At 40.7% G+C, this 22,924-nt stretch overlaps 1 protein-coding gene across 13 annotated transcripts in view; it reads right to left on the bottom strand.

Annotated features, from left to right (window-relative positions):
• PUM1 (pumilio RNA binding family member 1) overlaps positions 1 to 22,924 on the bottom strand; it is a 143,764-nt gene that overhangs the window by 41,730 nt on the left and 79,110 nt on the right. For 7 of the 13 annotated variants that reach the window (XM_055138323.1, XM_055138326.1, XM_055138324.1 and 4 more), the window contains 3 exons: positions 12,857 to 12,950; positions 11,605 to 11,721; positions 6,779 to 6,930 (listed from right to left, as the gene is read on the bottom strand). In XM_055138323.1, coding sequence (XP_054994298.1) covers positions 6,779 to 6,930; positions 11,605 to 11,721; positions 12,857 to 12,950 — 363 coding nt within the window. The remainder of the gene's footprint in view (positions 1 to 6,778; positions 6,931 to 11,604; positions 11,722 to 12,856; positions 12,951 to 22,924) is intronic. The other 6 variants (XM_055138329.1, XM_004603539.2, XM_004603540.2 and 3 more) reach the window with 2 other exon arrangements.

Raw genomic sequence — 22,924 nt, 5'->3', positions numbered from 1 at the left:
CGTTTGCCTTGCACGCGGCCGACCCGGGTTCAAATCCCAGCATCCCATATGGTCCCCTGAGCACCGCCAGGAGTAATTCCTGAGTGTAGAACCAGGAGTAACCCCTGTGCATCGCCGGGTGTGACCCAAAAAGAAAAAAAAAAAAAAAAAAAATCTGTATATTCCATCAATATAGAAAAGCTAAAAATAAATAAAAAGGGAAAAAATCACCAAAGTTTATAAACAATGCATTTAGCAACATATTTAAATGCAAAATTACTTCCAGACCACGTCCATTGTAACTTATTCCCAAATTATAATATAGCCAGGTATCTGGGTATAGAGTATCACCACTTGGTTTAAAATATGTAAACACAGGGCTGGAAAGATAGCACAGCAGGTAGGGTGTTTGCCTTGCACGTGGCCGACCCAGGTTCAAATCCCAGCATCCCATATGGTCCCCTGAGCACGGCCAGGGGTAATTCCTGAGTGTAGAGCCAGGAGTAACCCCTGTGCATCGCCGGGTGTGACCCAGAAAGAAAAAAAAAAAAAAGTAAACAGGAACACTATTAATCACCAAGAAATACTAATTAAATGAGCATAATGTAAACAGAGCTGTCAAGATTGTCAAGAAGAAATTTGTGGACACTCAACTCATCCAAAGTCTCATAGTTCCTTGTTTGTGAAAGTAGTGACAAAAATGGCTATATTGCAGATTAACAAAGTATTAATCATCACTGTCTCCAAGAAATAATACTTGGTACCCTGTAGGTAAAGATACTCAATAGCTAATGACTATTAGAAAATATTGCATTATTAAAACAATTCTTGGGAAAAAGATGATGGGAGGCATCACCATCCCCAACCTCAAACTTTACTACAAAGCAGTAACAATTAAAACAGCATGGTACTGGAACAAAGGCAGAGCCGTAGACCAATGGAACAGGGTGGAATATCCCTACACACAACCCCAAATGTATGACCATCTAATCTTTGATAAGGGAGCAAGAGATGTGAAGTGGAGCAAGGAAAGCCTCTTTAACAAATGGTGCTGGCACAACTGGACAACCACATGCAAAAAAATGGGTTTAGACCTTGACCTGACACCATGCACAAAAGTCAGATCAAAATGGATTAAAGACCTCAACATTAGACCACAAACCATAAGGTACATTGAAGACAAGGTCGGCGAAACCCTCCACGATATTGAAGATAAAGGTATCTTCAAACGTGACACGGAACTAAGCAATCTAGTAAAAACAGAGATCAACAAATGGGACTACATTAAACTTAAAAGCTTCTGCACCGCAAGAGATACAGTGACCAGAATACAAAGACTATCCACAGAATGGGAAAGGATATTTACACAATACCCATCAGATAAGGGGTTGATATCAATGGTATATAAAGCACTGGTTGAACTCTACAAGAAGAAAACATCCAACCCCATCAAAAAATGGGGCGAAGAAATGAACAGAAACTTTACCAAGGAAGAAATACGAATGGCCAAAAGGCACATGAAAAAGTGCTCTGCATCACTAATCATCAGAGAGATGCAGATCAAAACAACTTTGAGATACCACCTCACACCACAGAGACTAGCACACATCCAAAAGAACAAAAGCAACCGCTGTTGGAGAGGATGTGGGGAGAAAGGGACCCTTCTTCACTGCTGGTGGGAATGCCGACTGGTTCAGCCCTTCTGGAAAACAATTTGGACGACTCTCAAAAAATTAGATATTGAATTCCCATTTGACCCAGCAATACCACTGCTGGGAATATATCCCAGAGAGGCAAAAAAGTACAATCGAAACAACATCTGCACATGTATGTTCATCGCAGCACTGTTTACAATAGCCAGAATCTGGAAAAAACCCGAATGCCCCAGAACGGATGACTGGTTGAGGAAACTTTGGTACATCTATACAATGGAATACTATGCAGCTGTTAGAAAAAAGGAGGTCAAGAATTTTGTAGTCAAGTGGATGGGCATGAAAAGTTTCATGCTGAGTGAAATGAGTCAGAAGGAGAGAGACAGACATAGAAAGATTGCACTCATCTATGGTATATAGAATAACAGAGTGGGAGACTAACACCCAAGAACTGTAGAAATAAGTACCAGGAGGTTGACTCCATGGCTTCGAGGCTGGCCTCACGTTCCGGGGAAAGGTCAACTCAGAGAAGCGATCACCAACTACATTGTAGTCGAAGGCCATGTGGGGGAAGGGAGTTGCGGGCTGAATGAGGGCTAGAGACTGAGCACAGCGGCCACTCAACACCTTTATTGCAAACCACAACAGCTAATTAGAGAGAGAAAACAGAAGGGAATGCCTTGCCACAGTGGCAGGGTGGGGTGGGGGGGAGATGGGATTGGGGAGGGTGGGAGGGACACTGGGTTTACGGGTGGTGGAGAACGGGCACTGGTGAAGGGATGGGTTCCAAACTTTGTATGAGGGAAGTATAAGCACAAAAGTGTATAAATCTGTAACTGTACCCTCACGGTGATTCTCTAATTAAAAATAAATAAATTAAAAAAAAAAAAAAAAAAAAAAAAAAAAAAAAGAAAATATTGCATTATAGAATTTTTTTAAAAAAGTAGACAAATTTTACATTGCAAAAAAACTTTCTAACTTTGTAGAAATAAAACACTTCAATCTACTTAAGAGTGAAAAGGTGTTGCACAGTAAATATATGGACCAAGACTTAAGTGAGGCCTAACCAAAAACCCAGAAGAGCTCTCAATAAAGAAAAAGCAGAAATGTAGACATGAACAAATATATATAAGGCCAGGGAAGTGACCACTGTGACAATGCTAGAGGGACCAGGATTAGGTACTGAAAAGAGGTAAAGCAACATGCATAGTACCCCATCAGTGACAGGAGAGTAAACCACAGTGCCTAAAAAGGGGCAGAGATGAGGAAAAAGAGGGGGGAAAAATGCCTGCCACAGAGACAAGCTGAGAGGTAGGAAGGAAACTGGGAAGAGTGGAGGAGGGAAGAGGACACTGGTGACAGGATCAGTGCTAGAACACTGTATGCCTAAAACTTAATCATGAATAACTTTGTAATTTACGGTGATTCAATAAAATTTTTTAAAACTAAAAACGAAAGATGTGGCAATTCCTAATAGTTAAAAACTGCTGGAGAATTAATAAAATGGCAATGAGAGCACCATTATCACGGGCTTCTGTTTATTTACAAGATGAGTGAAAAAAACTGTAGGGGCGGTAGTGGCCAAGGTGCAGAGACAGGAGATTAATGAACCCTGTTTCAATGAAGAGAGAAACCTGTTTCCTTCTTGTCAATGCAAGAAATCCTCTATGGGGTACCGTAACAGTGGAAATTCTAAAGTCAGCAGCCTACTTCCATGTACTTTCATTTCATCAATAGTTGTCAAGTATTCATTATAGAAACAAGTATATAAAATTATACTGCTAACATTTTAAACCTAACCAACAAAAATAACTATTTTTAAAAAAAGTTTTTGGAATACACCAAGCTTGTGCTCAGGGCTTCTGAACTCAGGATCACTCCTGCAGGCCTCAGCGAGCATCTGGGGTGCCAGGGACGGAACCTGGGGTGAGGGAACCCAAGGCAAAATCCTTACCTGCTGCCCTAAATTTTCACTTTTTAAAGTACAATACCAGGAGTTAAGCTTACTACTTATATCAATACAAAGCACTGACAAACTGCAACATTTATATTTATTTTCAAAAGTACAAGTCTAATCTCAGCTTTTGATGACAGACTTTTTAATTTTGTTTTGTTTGGGGAGCTGAGTAATCCCCGAGGTGCTGGGGATCAAACTCAGGTTGGATACATGCAAAGCAAGCACCCTACATGATACACTATCACTTCAATTCTGTCACCAACTTTTATAAAAGTTCCTACAATTATTCAGACAAAATATTAAGGCCAAAAGGTCAAAAGCAAAACTTGAAAAAGAGCTTCTCATTTTATTTTATTGCTTTTTGGGTCACACCCGGCGAAGCACAGGGGTTACTCCTGGCTTTGCACTCAGGAATTACTCCTGGCGGTGCTCAGGGGACCATATGGGATGCTGGGATTCGAACCCGGGTTGGCCTCATGCAAGGCAAACGCCCTACCCGCTATGCTATCGCTCCAGCCCCAGGAGCTTCTCATTTTAATGATTATTGCAAAGGATCAAATTTTCTTAAAAATGAAGCCAAATTTAAAAAAAAAAATACAAAATTTTGTAGTAGGACTTGTAATTATGGATAACAGAGAAATCTCAATTACAAATAATTGTGTCATTTTTATACCAAGGAATCTGCATTCAATGAAGTTTCATAACTTGCCCTATAGCAACCAGTTAATGGAACAACAAAGACTATATCTGTTTTCTTAGAGAACAGACATTATAGTAAGACCAGAAGACAAACACATAGTAAAATTTGTCATTGTCACTGTCACCCCGTTGCTCATCAATTAGCTCGAGCAGGCACCAGTAATGTCTCCATTATGAGACTTGCTACTGTTTTTGGCATATAGAAAACAGTAACAAGTCTAGCTTGCCAGGCAAACAAACGCCCTACCTGCTGTGCTATCACTCCAGCCCACAGTAAAATTAAAGCTGCAAATTCAAATCTTAATAATTTATTATCTGTATAAGCCTGGGTATACAAATCTCATTTTTAATTGTAGAGTGAGAATTCACATGTACTTACAAGAATTAGAATTAAAAAGAGCCAGAGAGATAGTAAGAGAGTAAAGCGCTTGACCTATACACATCCAAATGGGGTTCAACCCACCCATATCACCTAGGGTCCCTCATGCACTGCCAAGAGTGATCCCTGAGCACAGTCCCAGGAGTAGGTCCTGAGCACAGCTGTGTGGCCCCTAAACAATAAATCAATAAAATTAGCAGTTATTTTAATCTTCAAACCAACATTAACCATTTAAATACAATCCTCAGGGGCCCATGGATATGGCTTAAGGGTAGCCATGTTGCCTACCTTGGCAACATAAGGCCCTCAACTTGTTTTTATTTTCCAGTAATCCTCGATACCATATGCCCCGTTTCTGTCCCCATAGAGGGATGTTTGCATCACCAGATGTGTGTCCCACAGCACAATATAAAAGTAAGCAAAAGTAAGCACACAAAGACTGCTTAAAAAATTATTAATAGGGACTGTGCATTGTCTTCTGTCGACAAATTATTTCTGTAATTTTTCACATACACCGGATAACAGAACTGAACTATGCCACCAAAATCTGGTCACTAACAAAAATATATTACTAAAGATAAACTAGCTAAAATTTTAAGGTGGATTGGGATGGAAAGTTTCATGCTGAGTGAAATGAGTCAGAAAGAGAGAGACAGACATAAAAAGACTGCACTCATCTGTGGTATATAGAATAACAAAGTGGGAGATAACACCCAAGAATTGTAGAAATAAGTACCAGGAGGTTGACTCCATGGTTTGGAGGCTGGCCTCACATTCTGGGGAAAGGGCAACTCAGAGAAGGGATCACCAACTATAATGTGGTCAAAGGCCATGTGGAGGAAGGGTGTTGCGGGCTGAATGTGGGCTAGAGACTGAGCACATTGGCCACTCAATACCTTTATTGCAAACCACAACAGCTAATTAGAGAGAGAGAACAGAAGGGAATGCCCTGCCACAGTGGCAGGGTGGGGTGGGGAGAGATGGGATTTGGGGAGGGTGGGAGGGATGCTGGATTTACTGGTGGTGGAGAATGGGCACTGGTGAAGGGATGGATTCCCGAACTTTGTATGAGGGAAGCATGAGCACAAAAGTGTATAAATCTGTAACTGTACCCTCACAGTGATTCACTAATTAATAAATAAATAAATAAATAGATAGATAGATAGATAGATAGATAGATAGATAGATAGATAGATAGATAGATAAATAAAATGAATACTTGGAGGACTGGAGTGATAGTACAGCGGGTAGGGCGTTTGCCTTGCATGTGGCCGGCCCAAGTTCGATTCCCAGCATCCCATATGGTCCCCTGAGCACTGCCAGGAGTGATTCCGAGTGCAGAGCCAGGAGTAACCCCTGTGTATCGCCGGGTGTGACCCACAAAAGCAAACATAAATAAATAAGTAAATAAATAAATAAAAAGAATACTTGGCTTTAGTCTAAATTATCTTTTCCTAATTAAATTAAAAAGTAGAGTCCAGAGAGATAGCATAGTGGATAAGCTGCTTGCCTTGCATGCAGCTGGCTCAAGTATGTATTACTAAGTTAAAACAGATATAACAGATTTAAGATTCATATGCAACAGATAATCTAAAATAGACTAAAGAATAATTATGTCTCCTCTGGCAGTAAAATACTTGTAAATTAGCCAGAAAGAAAGAGAAAGGTGCTAGTAGGTTAACTACAGTAAGTAGAAAGAAAACTTTACTGAATGTTTAGGTTGTCCCCTTGTCCCTCTGTACTACTGTTTGTTTTGGGGCCACACCCATTAATGCTCTGGAGTTATTCCTGGCTCCGATCTCAGGGATCACTCCTGCATGGGTTATATGCAAGACAAGTGCCCTATTCCTGAACTATTGCTCTGGCCCCTAATCTCTCTACTCTTACCTAAAAAATCTTCTAAACAGTTTCCCCTTCTGTTAACTCTATACTAGCCATGGCCTCAAGTAGTTACACTAACCAAGAGCCCTATACATAAAATGCATCCAGTATACAAAGTGTGAGTCTGAATTCAGATACAAACATGCTGGAGGGAAGTCATCCATTCACAAAGTTTCTCTTAGGGGACAACTGAAATTCACACTTACATGGGAATCAGTTTGTCACACTTACCGGCTGCTGCCCTTGCTGAGCCTGTGGGGTAGTCTGCTGATTAGCAGAGTTAGTGGCAGCGGCAGCCGCAGCTGCTTGCTGCTGGAAAAGACTCGCAGGGTAGACGCCCCATGGAGTAACTCCATAATACTGGTGAGGAACCACAGCAGGCCCTGAAATAACAAGAGCGAGGGAAAAGTTTAGAGTCATGAGAACCATCTCAGGGTTTCCAAAGAATACGCCTGATGCGGCAAGTCTCACTGTAAAACATTAAAGGATACAGCCATTGATAATGGTTAATCATTACTTCTCTTTTCAGAAAAATGAAATTTGTTAAACAAGATCCTGCACAGAAATATTCTAAAGTCAGTAACATACACCAGTCTTAGAGAAGGAATCCAGAAGGACAAAACACTGCAATATCAAAACAGAGATTTGGAAATTGGAAGGTGTGGGTTTAAGAACAGATGGAGGTGCATTCCATTTTGGAAATCACCCACATCCCCACACAGGGTGTGGAATTCCTTTCTTTTACTTCATAGGGCTCTATCCTCTCTTTCTCTAAAGCAGCCCACGCTCTCTTAAACATGTTACCTTCTCTTCTTCCCTATTAAATAAAATTTCTTCACTTCATACAGAAAAAAGCAGGATAGAGATCAGGCCAGAGAGAAAGCTCAAATGAGAGAGAACATGATTTGAAGAAAAAAGGTACTAAGTTTGATCCCCCAGCACCACACAATGGTCACCATCTTTCACCTCCCCAGGTGTCACCTCTAATTAAAAACAGAAAGGAAAAGAAAGCCTTAGACAGGATGGTATCATGCTACGCCCCCGAGAAAGAACATAGGATGGACAGAAAGTAGTTAAATGGGAGATAAATGGAGTATCTGTGTGTTTTTAAAAAAGGAACAAAACATGATGTGAAGTTGTGCCTAGCTCAGTGAAATAATACAGAGGGACACAACCCACCTTCCACCTGAAGATAAAACTCAAGTACACCCTGAACCAGAGAGATAGTACAGCAAGCAGCCTGTAGCTGACCTGGGTTAAATCCCAGGAACACCATAAGGTTCCCCAAGCACCACCAGGAGTGATCCCTGAGTGCTGAGCAAAGAATAAGTCCTGAACACTGATGGATTCAGAAAACAAACAAACACCCACAATCAAAATAAATGCATCATTCAAAAGAACTTCCTTCAGAATTGAATGGAGGAAGGGAGGAGAGGGAGCAGGAGAAGAAGAGGCGCTGGGCCACACCAAGCAGTATTCAAGTCCTACGCCTGGATATGGAATCAGGAGTCACTTCTGTAGAATTGAGGATTGAACCAGGATTGGCCAAGTACAAAAACACCTTAAATCCTGTTTTTGCTATCCATTTCCAAACATGAAATTTTTATAAGCATGTCAAAGTTGAAAATAAATTATGTTTTATTGCCATAAAAGCATTACAGCTTGGCTTCATTAAGTATCTAAAACAGAACTAAGTATTCTGATTTATTCCTAATCTTCTTTGCCATTTCAGACAGTAAGCTACAGATGCACTTTCTGCCCAGAGCAGACAGAGAGGTTTGATCAAATTTGCTGAAATATGTCTCCCAACCAGAATTTTCTTAATTAATATCAAGTTTACACTGTTTATACTGGGGGCACGTGCCACAGCTAGCTGTGCTCAGGGCTTATTCCTGATGGGGCTCAGGAGACCCTATGAGGCACTGGAGATTTAACTGAGGTCAATCAGTGCAAGGTAAGGGTCTTGCCTGCTACACTACTGAGATTGTCCAGAATGTCCCCTACTGAATATCTGAAAGATAGATAAGTCAATGATAATTATATTGCTGATATTGTTCTGACCTTTCTAATTGGAGGAACAATTCCCCAAATAACAGCATTTAATTCAATGTCCTTTTGTTACAAATGTTCATCTTACATGTGTAAAAAAAGATTTATTTCCACATTAAAGATGAGCCCTTAAACTCACCTAACTAGTGTTTGTAAAGTAGAGTAATCTTGAGTAAGTAAAACATGAAACAAAAGATACACACAGAAAAAAAATGCTATTTGTGTTTTAGTTACCTTTTTCTACTACAACATGGGGCGGAGCTTGCTCTAAGTATTTAACATCATTTAAGGGCCAGTGTAATAGTTCACAGGGCTAGAGCACATGCCTGGCACACAGAGCCCTCAGGATGGCACAGCCTCCCAAGCACAGCTAATACAGTCCTCCTTCACCACACCTCACCCAACCACTCCACGCCCAAAAACTCTTGTATGTACTCTACTTTAAATTTTCTCAATAAACATTTCTACTACTTTACTCTGGTCCTGTGGCCTATGGTTGAATTTAGAAAAATGCCACAAACCTCATCATTCCATGAGGTTAGCCATCAGGAAGCCTATTTCAAGTCTTGTGTGATTAACACCCTGTAAGAATACAGTTTTATGGTTCAGGCAGTTAACATTTCCTGTTCTGGTAAAAACATTTAAGTCATTTTCAGTCTGGCTCAGATGATGAGTCCATTACCAAGTTATGATCTCACTGACAAGTGTTTTACAGTCCTAAAAAGAAGGTCCGCAGAGGAAACAAAGTACAGACAACAAAACCATGTTATATAGTATGCAGAAGTGTGTGCATAAACTCTGAGTTCAACCTGGTTCTAACCACAACTCTGTAACATTTGAATTGTGATTTTACAAGGCTGGAGAGATAGTAAGCGGGTGGGGCACTTGCCTAGCATGCAGTAGACTTAGGCTCAATCCCTGGCACCTCATATGGGTCCCCCTGAGCCCACTAGGAGTGATCCCGAGCAAGGAGCCAGGAGTAAGCCCTGAGCATCACCATGTATACCCTCAACCCCCAATTTTGACTTTACAAGACAACTATCTGAACTTCAAATCCCTGTTTAAAGTTATTCAACAATTCATGTGAAAGAAAAGCACTCAGCATAAAGCCTGGCAAGCAGTGAAGAAAGGTTCAATAAATACTAATGATGGTAAAACAATCAATTTCCCCAATGTGTAAGTGAGACAGAGAGAGAGAGAGAGAGAGAGAGAGAGAGAGAGAGAGAGAGAGAGAGAGAGAATGTGTGTTGTGTGTGTGCACGCGCGAGCGTGCGTAGAGATAAGAGCTCGTTGCAGGGAAGGGAAAGTGAGAAAAGGGGAATTATGAAAATTTTCCCCATCACAAGCTATAGTGAAATGTGAATTTATAATTATAAACTGTATGCTAGTATGTTATCACTAAAATCTTACAAAAATATATATGTATGATCAATATGACTTGGGGCTGGAGCGATAGCATAGCAGGTAGGGCGCTTGCCTTGCACGCAGCCGACCCGAGTTTGATTCCTTCGCCCCTCTCGGAAAGCCTGGCAAGCTACCAAGAGTATCTCGCCTGCATGGCAGAGCCTGAGAAGCTACCAGTGGCGCATTCAATATGCCAAAAACAGTAACAAGTCTCACAATGGAGACATTACTGGTGCCTGCTTGAGCAAATCGATGAGCAACGGGATGACAGTGAGAGTGAATATGACTTGAAAGAATCTGCAAAAAAATATGTACAGTGGAAGACATCTGGTTTGTCCTGATGTTGAATTCAATCTACAATATAGAATGACAGTAACAGAGAGTAAAAGAGCGAAGGTACTATGAGAGTTCAGTCTCAAGGATTTAAAACAAAAACAAAAACAAATATACCTCAGATACATGAACAACAAAACAAGACAATGATAGGGAAAGGAAGGCTTTCAGAGATAACAATGGCAACTAAGGAGAACCCAGACAAATAAGGTGAGTTAACGATGGAAGTCTACAGAGGCAACCGTGTCCTGAGACACAGAAATCTAAGGCAGCTGAACATTTGGAGCAACAGTAGCCGATATGCACGAGGATAAAGTGACATTCAGGAAGAGAGTTGAAGGAATAGTCAAATTATGGAAAGATATACAGTGAGTCGGGTCCCAATCTTCGTCAGAAGGCCACACACAGTAGTTCCCAGAAAACACTGGTTACAAGGAACAACATACCAGTACCAGCCCTTTTCAAGTAAGATGCAGGGACTAAACCAGCTCAGATAAAAGCTACAGTAAGTTGTGTTACATGGATTAAAACAAAAGTCAGCAAAAGGTTTAAACCAAGGGGTCAAAGAATAAGAGTTCTGTTAGAAAACAATAGAGGAGGTAGAAGCAAAGAAAACAGAAATCTGTAAGAGTCTAGGTAAAGTGTAATGCTCTTGAAGATGAAGAGATAAAACATCAAGTAAGGTGCTTGCCTTGACAGCAGACTTGGGTTTGATTCCCAGAACCTTAGATGGTTCCATGAGTCCTGCCAGGAGTAACCAGTGAGTGCTGAGGCATGGCCAAAATCAAGCCACCCCAACTACGTCCGCAAAATTAAAAAAAAGAAAATTATGTATATAAATATATATATAATATATACATAATGCTCTAGACCAATATTTCTTAAACGTTTTCCTTCCTGTGCTTCTCGCTGTCCTACTGGTCTGCCGCAAGTCTCAGGCCATGGACTTAACATTGTTCTAGACTAGACTATGGTATACTAGATACTCAGGCAAGGGGGAAAAAAAAGTTGAAAAATATTAGCCACTGGTTACTCCATGGGTCAAAGGGATATGAGGAGGCTTGCTATTTTGATGTTAGGTATCTTAAAGTCTGAGGTTTTATTTTCTCTGAGGTAGAGATAATGAGCTGGCAGGCAGATGGCACTGGACATTGTTTAAGAGAAATCGCCACTGGAGGTAGGGTTTGTGAAAAAGTACAGCAAAGAATCATATGTATCTCAAACAACCTTGTAGCAGGTGAGAAGCTCCTTCATGCAGCAGACAATCTCACCTAGTGTTGCTGCTGCAGCCAATCCAGCTGTGTAGGGGTCCGTCCCAGGGGGAGCAGCGCTGATGATGTATGGATTAGGGACAAATGCAGCGGGAGCTAAACCTGCTGAAAACATACCTGTCAGTAAAAACAAATGACTAAAACTGCAGCCCTCCCCAGAATCCACAATTTGGCTACTCATTTCAAGCTGTAGCTGAAGTAAAAAGAAAACAAAAAAAGATAGTATAAGACTGAAAGAGAACCTCTTAAAAAAGCTAACATAATCCTGACAATTTTTTTTTTGCCTTTACTCAAGAGTTACATTAAAACTGTATATATTTTTCAATTTAGCACACTCTCTAAAAGATTACCATAATAGGATTTTTCAAAAGGCATACTGTATAATGGAATGGAGGGAAGGATTTATTTCCGATAAGGCAATTGACTTAAATAGGACTAATTTCAGAGACCATCATCTGTAACTATAAAATATAAGATCTAAACAAAAGCCCTGTATGCCTGACCTTAATTTTTCTAAATCAGAAGACTGCCCCCAAAGCCCCCATGCATACCACAATCCATGACTGGAAATCTCCTCTTTATTTAATCATGTAATTTGGGCATACATTAAAAAAATAGAAACATTTCTACAGTGCTTGTTTACATTTAAAGCTTCCAAAAAAAAAAAAAACTTTAAAAGTGTCGGGGTAGGGAATGAGAAGCCAGGCAATAAGACAAAAGCACTTACATCAAAACTCCAACAACTGCTCTAGGAAAAGGGCCATGCTAGTTTTAAAATGAGTAATTATATGAGCATGCTTTTGTAAAATGTCAAGACATGCTTCTTGGAAAATGGATTTAAAGTACTACTTGCAACTTAATAAAATGGAAAGTTGCTTGTTCACAATCTACACAACAACACAGCTAAACGGATTATGATTTACTCTGTTCCGTCCAATCTTAGCAAAGCAGTTCATGCTAGTCCCTATGACAGCAAACTTAAGATCCTGAGACAACTTGGTGAGGCAATAGCTGGATACTAGGGCAATACATAAGCTGAGGTCTAGAAGGTCTAAAATCAGAATTTTAGAGGACTAAAATCAGAATTCCGATTTTAAAATAAGGAATATGGCTTGAACAACAAGAGGAAGAGGTCATTTACCTTGAAAGCTCTGTCTAGACTTTCACACTCAGTCTACACTCCTGGGCTGACAACACCCAGAATTCTCCACACTAGACTTCACTTGGCATGGCCACCTGAGTCAACACTTACCAATGTGCGGCTGGTGCGCAGCTGCGAGGGCATACTGCTGTTGCTGAGCAGCCGTCAACTGCTGGACAGCAAGCGCATTAGGTCTTTGGAACAGCTAAGGTAAGAGAAAGACATGGAGTTAGAGAAACTGTTGGAAGAAGTGATTTTTAAAACCTCTGTGGATAAAATGTCTAATAAACTCTTATTTAGGCATCTTACTTTAGACAAAAGCCAAAGGCAGACTCAGAAATTAAACAAAGGTACTACCACATCACTTACCACACCAGCCCCTAAGAGCCGTAATTTCCCTTCAGTTCTTTGGGAACCATATACACTTCGAGTAAGCCTCACCTACTTGCATTCTGAATAAGAATATGAGGTGTTTGTTTTATCCTTTGGCTGGATCTCTCGGGAGACATGATACTGGCTACCTTCCTAGAAGCTTATTCTAATGAGGAAATTAGATAACAGCCCAACTGTGGGGACTCCAGAATTTCCCTTAGTATACATTAGATGGAGGAAGTAAAACAGAAATACAACTCTCATGAACAAAGCATAAAGAAGTATCAACTCAGTCTAGCACACCTTTAAGCTCCCAAGAAAAGAAAGAGTTCAAAGACCTTGATACTAAGAATATTTTAAGATTTTGTGAAAGTCATTCATTCACTCAACAAATGTTTTGGACATAAAGAGTCCCTACTAGGCATTATGCAAGGTTCTAGGGACTCAACATTTAATAAATATTATATTTCAGTATGAAAACAATTACAACGAAACAAAGAGAAAATCATAACCTGATACTGAGTTGCCTTTTTTTTTTTGGGGGGGGGTCACACCTGGCGATGCACAGGGGTTACTCTTGGCTCTGCACTCAGGAATCACTCCTGGCGGTGCTCAGGGGACCATGTGGGATGCTGGAATCGAACCTGGGTCGACCGCGTGCAAGGCAAATGCCCTACCCGCTGTGCCATCGCTCCAGCCCCTGAGTGACCTTTTGAGACTCCTTCTAACAACTTCTTCACGTGCTGAAGTTAGACTGAGGGAACGCGCTGAAGAAAACTCCCCGGAGAGGACCTCCAGTCTACCTGCTCTGTACACAGACTTTTTCACCAGCTCCAATGACATGACTATATAGTATGAAATACACACAGTGTATCTTAATTACAGATGTCTTCTGTAAAAGACCTGACTTTCAGATGCGAAAAGATAATGTCAAACCAACTCAGCTTTGGGGGCCAGAGTGATAGCACAGTGGGTAGGGCGTTCGCCTTGCACAAGGCCGACCTGGGTTCGATCTCCGGCATCCCATATGGTCCCCCAAGCACCGCCAGGAGTAATTCCTGAGTGCAAAGCCAGGAGTAACCCCTGAGCATCGCTGAGTGTGACCCAAAAAGCAAAAAAAAAAAACTCAGCTTCATTATCTTTACAACTGGTCTTCAAATGTTATCGTAAGGGAAAGATATTTACTTCTATAATTTGACTACTTCTATATCAAGTATGAGACTAATTTCAAATCAAAAAGTGAATACTTTGAACAACCTTCCTTTGTTAATTCTACTTTTATATGTTCATTTTAAAAAAATCCATATCATCAGGGGGCTGGAGTGATAGCACAGCGGGTAGGGCGTTTGCCTTGCACGCGGCCGACCCGGGTTCGATTCCCAGCATCCCATATGGTCCCCTGAGCACCGCCAGGGGTAATTCCTGAGTGCAGAGCCAGGAGTGACCCTTGTGCATCGCCAGGTGTGACCCAAAAAGCAAAAAAAAAATAAAAAAATAAAAAAATAAATAAAATAAAAAAAATCCATATCATCAATCTTAAAATTTACTTTTATTGTGTGGGAGTCAAAAGTAATCCTGTGTAGATATCAAAAATACCTTAATTGAATTTTTTTTCAAAGGTAAAGAAAAGTTTCATACCAAAGAGAGAGTACAAGGGAAAAGATCTTGCTTTGGACACAGGTGACCCGGGTATGATCCCCAGCACCACACATAGTCTCTGGAGCAGTGCCAGAAGGACACCCTGGACATTGCCAGGTGTAACCCCAAAACCAAGAAAGAAAAAGAAGATTCATATGATGGCAAAAAATAGCACTTCTTGGGGCTTGAGCAATGGTACAGTGTGCAGGGATCTTGCACTGCATGTGGCGGACCCAGGTTCAATTTCCAGCACCCAATGTGGTCCCCTGAACACTGCAAGGAGTCATCCCCTGAATGCAGAAACAGGAATAACCCCCTGAGCATCACCAGATGTGGTCCAAAACCAAAACCAAACAAATTAAAGAAGGTACTTCTTTTTGTTTTGATTTTTGGACCACACTTGGGCTTAGTACTGGTTCTTTACTCAAGGAATACTTCTAGTGATACTCAGTGACCACACAGGATGCTGAAGATCAAAGCAGGGTCAGTCACATGCATCACAAGCACCTTTCCCACTGTACTATCACTCCATCCATCAATAGCACTATCTTCTAGGCATTCATTAAATATCTTCCCAAGAAATATTGAAATATTTTATACAAAGTATCAGAACACTTGTTTAGTCCAGGGAAGGAACCAATCACTACTATATGTTAACTGTGATTTGTAATTTGATTTCACAATAGTTGTTTTACCTAAAGGAGTGTTATTTTGTGGCAGTCCAATCAACAGGGGCAGTCGGTAGACAAACGAAAACAAAAAACCTAAGTACTTCCCAAATTTTCCCAAGGAAAAGATTCTGGTTTCCAGGGCTGGAGTGATAGCACAGTGGGTCAGCATTTGCCTTGCACTCGGCCGACCCGAGTTCAATTCCCAGCATCCCATATGGTCCCCTGAGCACCGCCAGGAGCAACTCCTGAGTGCACGAGCCAGGAGTAACCCCCCCCCCCCCCGCCCAAAAAAGATTCTGTTTTCCAAGATAGAAATATATCTCTGGAATCTCAAAAAGTCTAAAATCTTTGGAGACACTGAATATCTCAGATTGTTCAGCTAGCCTATTCACCTTCTACCCTTTGCACCAGATGAAAATAACTCATTTCAGTCAACAAACTTTCTCAGCAGCTATTAATGCTATGATAGGGAGCTAAAGGAATAAAGATGGTATGTTCAAAACATAATTCTTACCGTTATGCAATGTCAGTCAGAAATGACACTCCAGGGCTAAAGACAGAATACAGGAGGATGCTTGCCTTGCACGCAGTTGAACCAGGTTCAACTCGCTGCACTCCATATGGTCCCCTGGCCATGCCAGGAATGATCCCTGAGCTCAGTCAAGAGTAAGCCATGAGCACCACTTGATGTGGCACAAAAACTAATTTAAATAAGAAAAGCAACAGGGGCCAGAGAGATAGTACAATGCGTAGGGTACTGTTGTTGTATATAGACAACATGGGTCCCATCCTTTGCACTCCATACCGCAAACCCTGCCAGAAGTGATCCCTCAGTAAGCCCTAAGCACTGCCAGGTGTGGCAGAAAAGGAGGGGAGGAAAAGGGGAAGAGAGAATACAAGTTGAGAGGAGGAAAAAGGAGAGAAGAGACAGTACTTCAGTGTCATTCCATCTGCATTACCTCACTTTATGTTTCTAATCATGTGTGTACTGTATCTGTAAATATGGCATACCAATACACAGAGAACACAACCTACATTTAGTCAGTTTGGGCTTCTCAACCCCACTGTCACTTTAAAAGTAGGGATTTATGTGAGGGATATGGTTCAGTGGTAGGGTGCATACCTTGCATATGCAGCCGTCGTATCAAGGAAGGAAAGGAGAATGGAAACATAAAGAGACTATTTGGAGGCCAGAGGGTTATCAGAGTAGTAGGAAGCTTGCCTTCCATGAAGCTGACATGGGTTTGATCCCCAGTACCACTTATGTAAATATACAAATAAATAAAAACATGCAGGCCCTTTCCTTAAAAGGCCACATTGAGATTAATACCTGATTATTTTAATAACATGGAATTGTTTTTCTAAGAGCCTTTCCAGTAAACAATTTACAAATGTAAACTAAGCATGTATAGTGGATTTGATTATAACACAGATTATAGATATCCTGGGAGTTTCATACATATGCCATCTGCTGGCTAAAGCATTGAGCTCTGTTAATATTTTCTACATTTTCACAATGTCAGCCACAGAAATGGAGAAAGAGAACATTGTGAAATCTCACTTTATGTTTCTAACTGTGCTTATGTTAAAGCTGGTAAATAATCCACAAAAGGTTACAATTTACTTGGGTAGAATTTTAAGTTGTCAAAGAAATGGAATGCACGAAAGAAATATGTCAATTTATTATGGTACCGAATAAGAAATATTCAAGGCATAATTTGGGAACTAACTACAAAAGCAAGTTACAAAATGACTGGAATGGAATCAAGGCAGTCAAAAACAATATGATATGCAGTCAACATCTTATAAAAAGGAAAGCAACAGGCTAACAGCTATTATGAATACTAATTATGACATAAACACATTATTCTTAATCTGGAGTAAAAGATGGGGGAGAGGATTTTACAGGGATTGAATCCGGGTTGGCCGCATCAAAGGCAAGTACTATCATTCCAGCCCTGGGGAAGCAAGATCTAAATATGAAGTTAGCAAAAGAAAAATATGCCATTTATCACCAAAGAAAATGCACTGCTGGGGCTGGAGCGATAGCAGAGTGGGTAGGGCGTTTGCCTTGCACGCAGTTGACCCAGGTCCAACAGGTCCAATTCCCAGCATCCCATATGGTTCCCTGAGCACTGCCAGGAGTGATTCCTAAGTGCAGAGTAACCCCTGAGCATTGCCAGGTGTGACCCAAAATGAAGGAGGAAGGAAGGAAGGTAGGAAGGAAGGTAGGAAGGAAGGAAGGAAGGAAGGAAGGAAGGAAGGAAGGAAGGAAGGAAGGAAGGAAGGAAGGAAGGAAGGAAGGAAGGAAGGAAGGAAATGCACTGTAAACTCTTGCTGTTTACCAGTTAATGGCTATGTATACACATACACACACACACACACACACACACACACACACACGCCATAAATCCCAACTATGCAAATCAGTGTCACCAGTGACTTACTATGTAATGATATGCAAGATATGGCTCTACCACAGAGGGCCCATGCTGCCAATTTTCTTTTAAATCCCCCACATTTCTTTAGTATATATTCCAATCTAAAATAAATGATATCTAGTTGATGTGGAAATACAAAACATCCTTCCATCAAGTACTTTAGTTTCTTTTGAAGAAAAACTATATAAAATTCCAACAAAAATAAAATAAAGGTATCATTTACTTGACCCAATTGTCAGTCAAAACCATCATTTTAACACATGCTAGAATAATCTCTCCCATTTGAAAACTGAAAAGCTACATATGTAACAAATATCTAAATTTAAACTAGATACACACATGGCCTCAAAAAATATGTTTAATTGCTATAATTTTTTTTTTTTTTGGTTTTTGGGTCACACCTGGCGATGCTTAGGAATTACTCCTGGCGGTGCTCGGAGGACTATATGGGACGAAGAGGATCGAACCCAGGTCGGCCGCGTGCAAGGCAAACATCCTCCCCACTGTGCTATCACTCCAGCCCACTATCACATTTTTTAAAAAAGCAACGCATGCCAACATCCTCTGCCTTAGATCATGGCTGCAGAAGAATGCATACAGTACTTCAATTACATTTTTGGAATTTATTGGCTAAAATTCATGCTTGAGTGAGTTTAGTACATATATACATACACAATTTTATAAATAATTTATAATTTATAAACACCCAATTTAGTGTACTAAATTAAAACTAAAAACCAACAATTAATCTGGTTAATCATACCAACATCATCCTCACTGTTGGTTTCTGCTAGATTGACCAAGTCGTAATGACACCTGGTAATAATTTTCTGAAACATACTAAGGAAAACACATATAATTGATACAGTGGGAATGAAAGGGTGGAGCACCAGGTGAATTTAGGTGGTCACTTAAATCTCACCCACCAAAAAAGTATCTAGAGGAGACAATGGAATAACTGTGGGTGGGAGACATGAAAGCACATGAAAGGCAGCCTCCAGCCAGTCCAGCCAGTCCTGCTCTCTTGGAGCTCTCCTCATGCTCTTTCCACATGTGCCATGAGGGACTATAGGATCAGGTAGAGTCTGCACGCATGAACAGATGGTCAAGTACATGCTAGCCTCAGAGACCCAGACAGGACAAGATACCCGGGCAGGGTTCAGACGCCCAGACAAGGCATCTTACCCACATATATGTGGTGGTGGCCAGAAACAAGGAAAGCCGGATAAACAGAAACTTCTGGGGTACAGAGTTCACGGGTATCCCATAAGCATTAGGGGCAAGGCTGGGATTAGAAAAGCCAAGACAACAGGAACTGCTGGGGTACAGTTAAGGCAGGGATCTTGCCCACATGCATGTGACCGTGGCTGGAGATTAAATCAGGGAATCCAAGAGGTACAATCCAAGAAGGGATCAGTGAGAGGATTATAGAAGTGGTACACTAGATCAGGCATCGTCAGACAGAATAAGTGATGTTGCATGTGGGTAAAAAAGAGGCCTGGACATTTGGAAAGGGACCTGGCCCATCTACTTAAACTGAACAAAAACTCTAATTTCTTAACCTTTCAAGTTTTGTGTGCAAATATTTCATACAATTCTCAAGAACCCACCAGGACAGGAAAATCTACTTTCACCCTAACAACTATTTAGTTCTATTAAAAATAAAAACCATTAAGATGGAGTGATAGAACAGCAGGTAAGGCGCTTGCTTTGCACACAGCTAACCAGGTTTGATCCCCAGTATACCATATGGTCCCATGAGCGATGTCTGAGTGTAGAGCCAAGAGTAAACTCTGAGCATAGTAGACATGGCTCCAAAACCAAAAATAAATAACATTAAAACTAATGCTTAGTTACTGTAACATAAAATACTCTGAACACATTATTTATGCACAGAGCTGTTCACTGTTCCCAGGATAAAGGAAAAGATAATGGAGGAAGAGTGTGGGGAAAAGGTGACAGTCGACTGGAGCAATAGCAGAGCAGGTAGGATGCTTGTCTTGCATGCAGATGATGCAGGTTCAATCTCGCTGCTGGATGCAGGAGACCCCCCCCACTCCGGAAAAAAAAAAGGGAGGGGGAAGGGAGAAAAACAAAAAGGTTAAGAATATTCCAGAGGTGCCAGTTTCAACCTGCAGAAAATTAGGGCTTCTTCACTAGAAATCTTTGTTCTTGGGATAAGTCAAATAAATTTTTAAAAACATCAATCTGTGGGGCTGGAGCAATAGCACGAGTAGGGTATTTCCCTCGCAAGTGGCCGACCTGGGTTTGTTTCCCAGCATCTTATATGGTCCCCTGAGCACTGCCAAGAGTAATTCCTGAGTGCAGAACCAGGAGTAACCCCTGAGCATCACCAGCATGACCCAAAAAGAAAAAAAAAGGGGGGGGTTTAAGAACACTTAAATCTGCCCAGAGAGACAGTTCAAAGAATTGGAGCACACACTATGCATTTTAAGAGCCTGGGTTCATCCCTGGCACCACAAGGTCCCCCTGAACACTGCCAGGAGCCACCTCAGAATACCACACTGGGAGTAGCGTCCATGCACCACCAGGTGCAGGCGCGTGAACTTGCACACATGGCAGGGAGATCTCTAAATCTGCCAACAAATCTAAAAAGGTATAAGAGTTTAGAATAACAGTGGCTAGACAAAGAATTTAATAATCCAAACTCCAAAGCAGATCACATTGTCTCTTCAAAAAACATTCTGAGGTGGGAGAGACAGTACAGCGGGTAGGGCATTTGCCTTTCACATGGCCAATGCCAGTTCGAACCCTGGCAACCCATGTGGTCCCCGGAGCCCGTTCAGGAGTGATATCTGAGCCTAGAACCCTGAGCACCACTTAATGTGGCCCCATACCCCTCAAAAATAAAGATAGAAAAAGTGAATCAATAACAACTTTTAGATTTGGACATCAAGAAAGCTAACTGCTATGTGCCAAGAATGAGAAGAATTTAAATGAATAGAAGTAGAAGGGGAATAAAATTGATAAAAAATATGAAGAAATAAAATGTAGAATAAACATCAATTTTTTTTTCTTTTGGGGTCACATCCGGCAATGCACAGGGGTCACTCCTGGCTCATACACTCAGGAATTACCCCTGATGGTGCTCTGGAGACCATATGGGATGCTGGGAATTGAACACAGGTCGGCCATGTGCAAGGCAAAAGCCCTATCCACTGTGCTATGGCTCCAGCCTGGAAACATCAATTTTTAATAGGAAAAGCATTCTTCCTTCTTGTTGGCTCTATAGTATTTTAAGGATAACAAAGATATGTCATTGGTCATTAGGTTCCCACACATCCTGTCAGGGTGCCTTGAATGCAAATAAGTCATGTACTCATAAAAGCAAGAATGATGGACCACAGGAAAAAAGAACTGTGATCATGTCATACAATGGTGGAGAACCTGGAGAGCAATCTCCCTATGTTGCAGGCCACCAAGATATGTATGGGAAGTTGTAACCAAACAAAAATTTAACTTTCAAAATTGAAAACAAAAAAAATTTTTAGTGAAGCAAGATAGTTTCTATTTAATTAATTTATTTATTTTGCTTTTGGGGGGGTCACACCCAGCGATGCTCAGGGGTTACTCCTGGCTTTGCACTCAGGAATTACTCCTGGCAGTGCTTGGGGGACCATATGGGATGCCGGGGATCGAACCCGGGTCGGCCACATGCAAGGCAAATGCCCTACCTGCTGTGCTATAGCTCCGGCCCCCGCAAAATAGTTTCTATTAAAAGAAATTCAGAGAAATTTTTGGGGTGAAAAAGAGAGATTCGTATTTAAGAAACTGCACACACTTCTTCTAGGGGGCAAAAATTCAAAATAAAATGTTGAGCTTCAAAAATTGCCAAAACATGATATTGCTGAAGGTCCCCCAGGTTTTAAATCAAAGTGGGTAATGTAAAATAATTACTTTGATAAAATGATTTAATGTGCTTATACGTATAGGAAAATATGCTTTCTATTCAAGATCTGTTAATTATTCAGCCTCCCAAAATTAGGTAAAAATTATTTGGAAACCACAGATCAATACCTCAAGAAAGAATGTGATTATGAATTAAAGAACAACTAAATGACAGAGAATCAGATTTTTTTCTTAAGAGGTTGAAGGCAAAAACAAGTCAAATAACAAAAAACTGTAATAGGTTGGATTGGAAGAGGAAGAAAAACAAAGAAAATTATAGCAGGTCAGATTAGAAGTGGAAGCTAAGAGGTAAAAAATAGCAAAAGTTAGTTGTAAGAGCTCCAAGAAGTTCAGACCAAGAAAGGATAAAAGAAAAATTTCAAATAAAACTTTCGACACATCCATTCTCTGTTGCCTGTATCACAACTTGGGATATGTACTTCTCCCTGACTTTCCTTATGTTTGTCTAAATGAAACAATCTTACTCAAAAAAGCAAACTTCTTGATACAACTAAACCAGAAGATCCTGAAGAATAACTCACACTCATGCAGCTCAATTTAGAGAAATTGCCACATTAATAAACTAAGCCAGATAAGTCAGTCATAGTAACACGTAGACCTGTATTTGTTAATGCAGTGCAATATCTTGATTTTCAATATATCTTTAGCACCCGAAGCAACTTCAGTAGAAGTAGTTTTCTAATTTCACCAGAAACTGAAGTTTTGAGGATTCATTCTTAAAGTTGCAGAGTAGTAATATACGTGTGTTTCTGATAATTCATTGTAAAATTGTCACACCCTGTTATTTTTATCAGTCAAAAAACTGGCATATAACCCTTTGAAGGAGCTTCATGTAATGTCTGTGCCCCACTGTTTAAAAAAAAAAAATTCTTGGCAGAAAATCTCCAAGTATGTGGTGAAACCTGGTACAGAGAAGAGAAAGGACACCCAAAATACTCACTGTTATGGAAAGGTGGACCTAGCTACAGGGACTGCCCTGAAAAGAGCAAGTAGTGTCCACTCTCTGAAAAATAGATTTGTTCATTAAGCCTAATATGGTCCTCTAACAGGTATACATACATCTCACATCTTTCTTTTAAAGAATTCCTTTTCATTACCTTCCTATGATTAACTCTGTTACCAATCAA

This window comes from Sorex araneus, chromosome 5, assembly GCF_027595985.1.
Source record: "Sorex araneus isolate mSorAra2 chromosome 5, mSorAra2.pri, whole genome shotgun sequence".
NCBI classification, from domain to species: Eukaryota; Metazoa; Chordata; class Mammalia; order Eulipotyphla; family Soricidae; genus Sorex; species Sorex araneus.
Note: the sequence above shows the minus strand (reverse complement) of the source record. Positions and strands in the feature narration are given on the sequence as shown.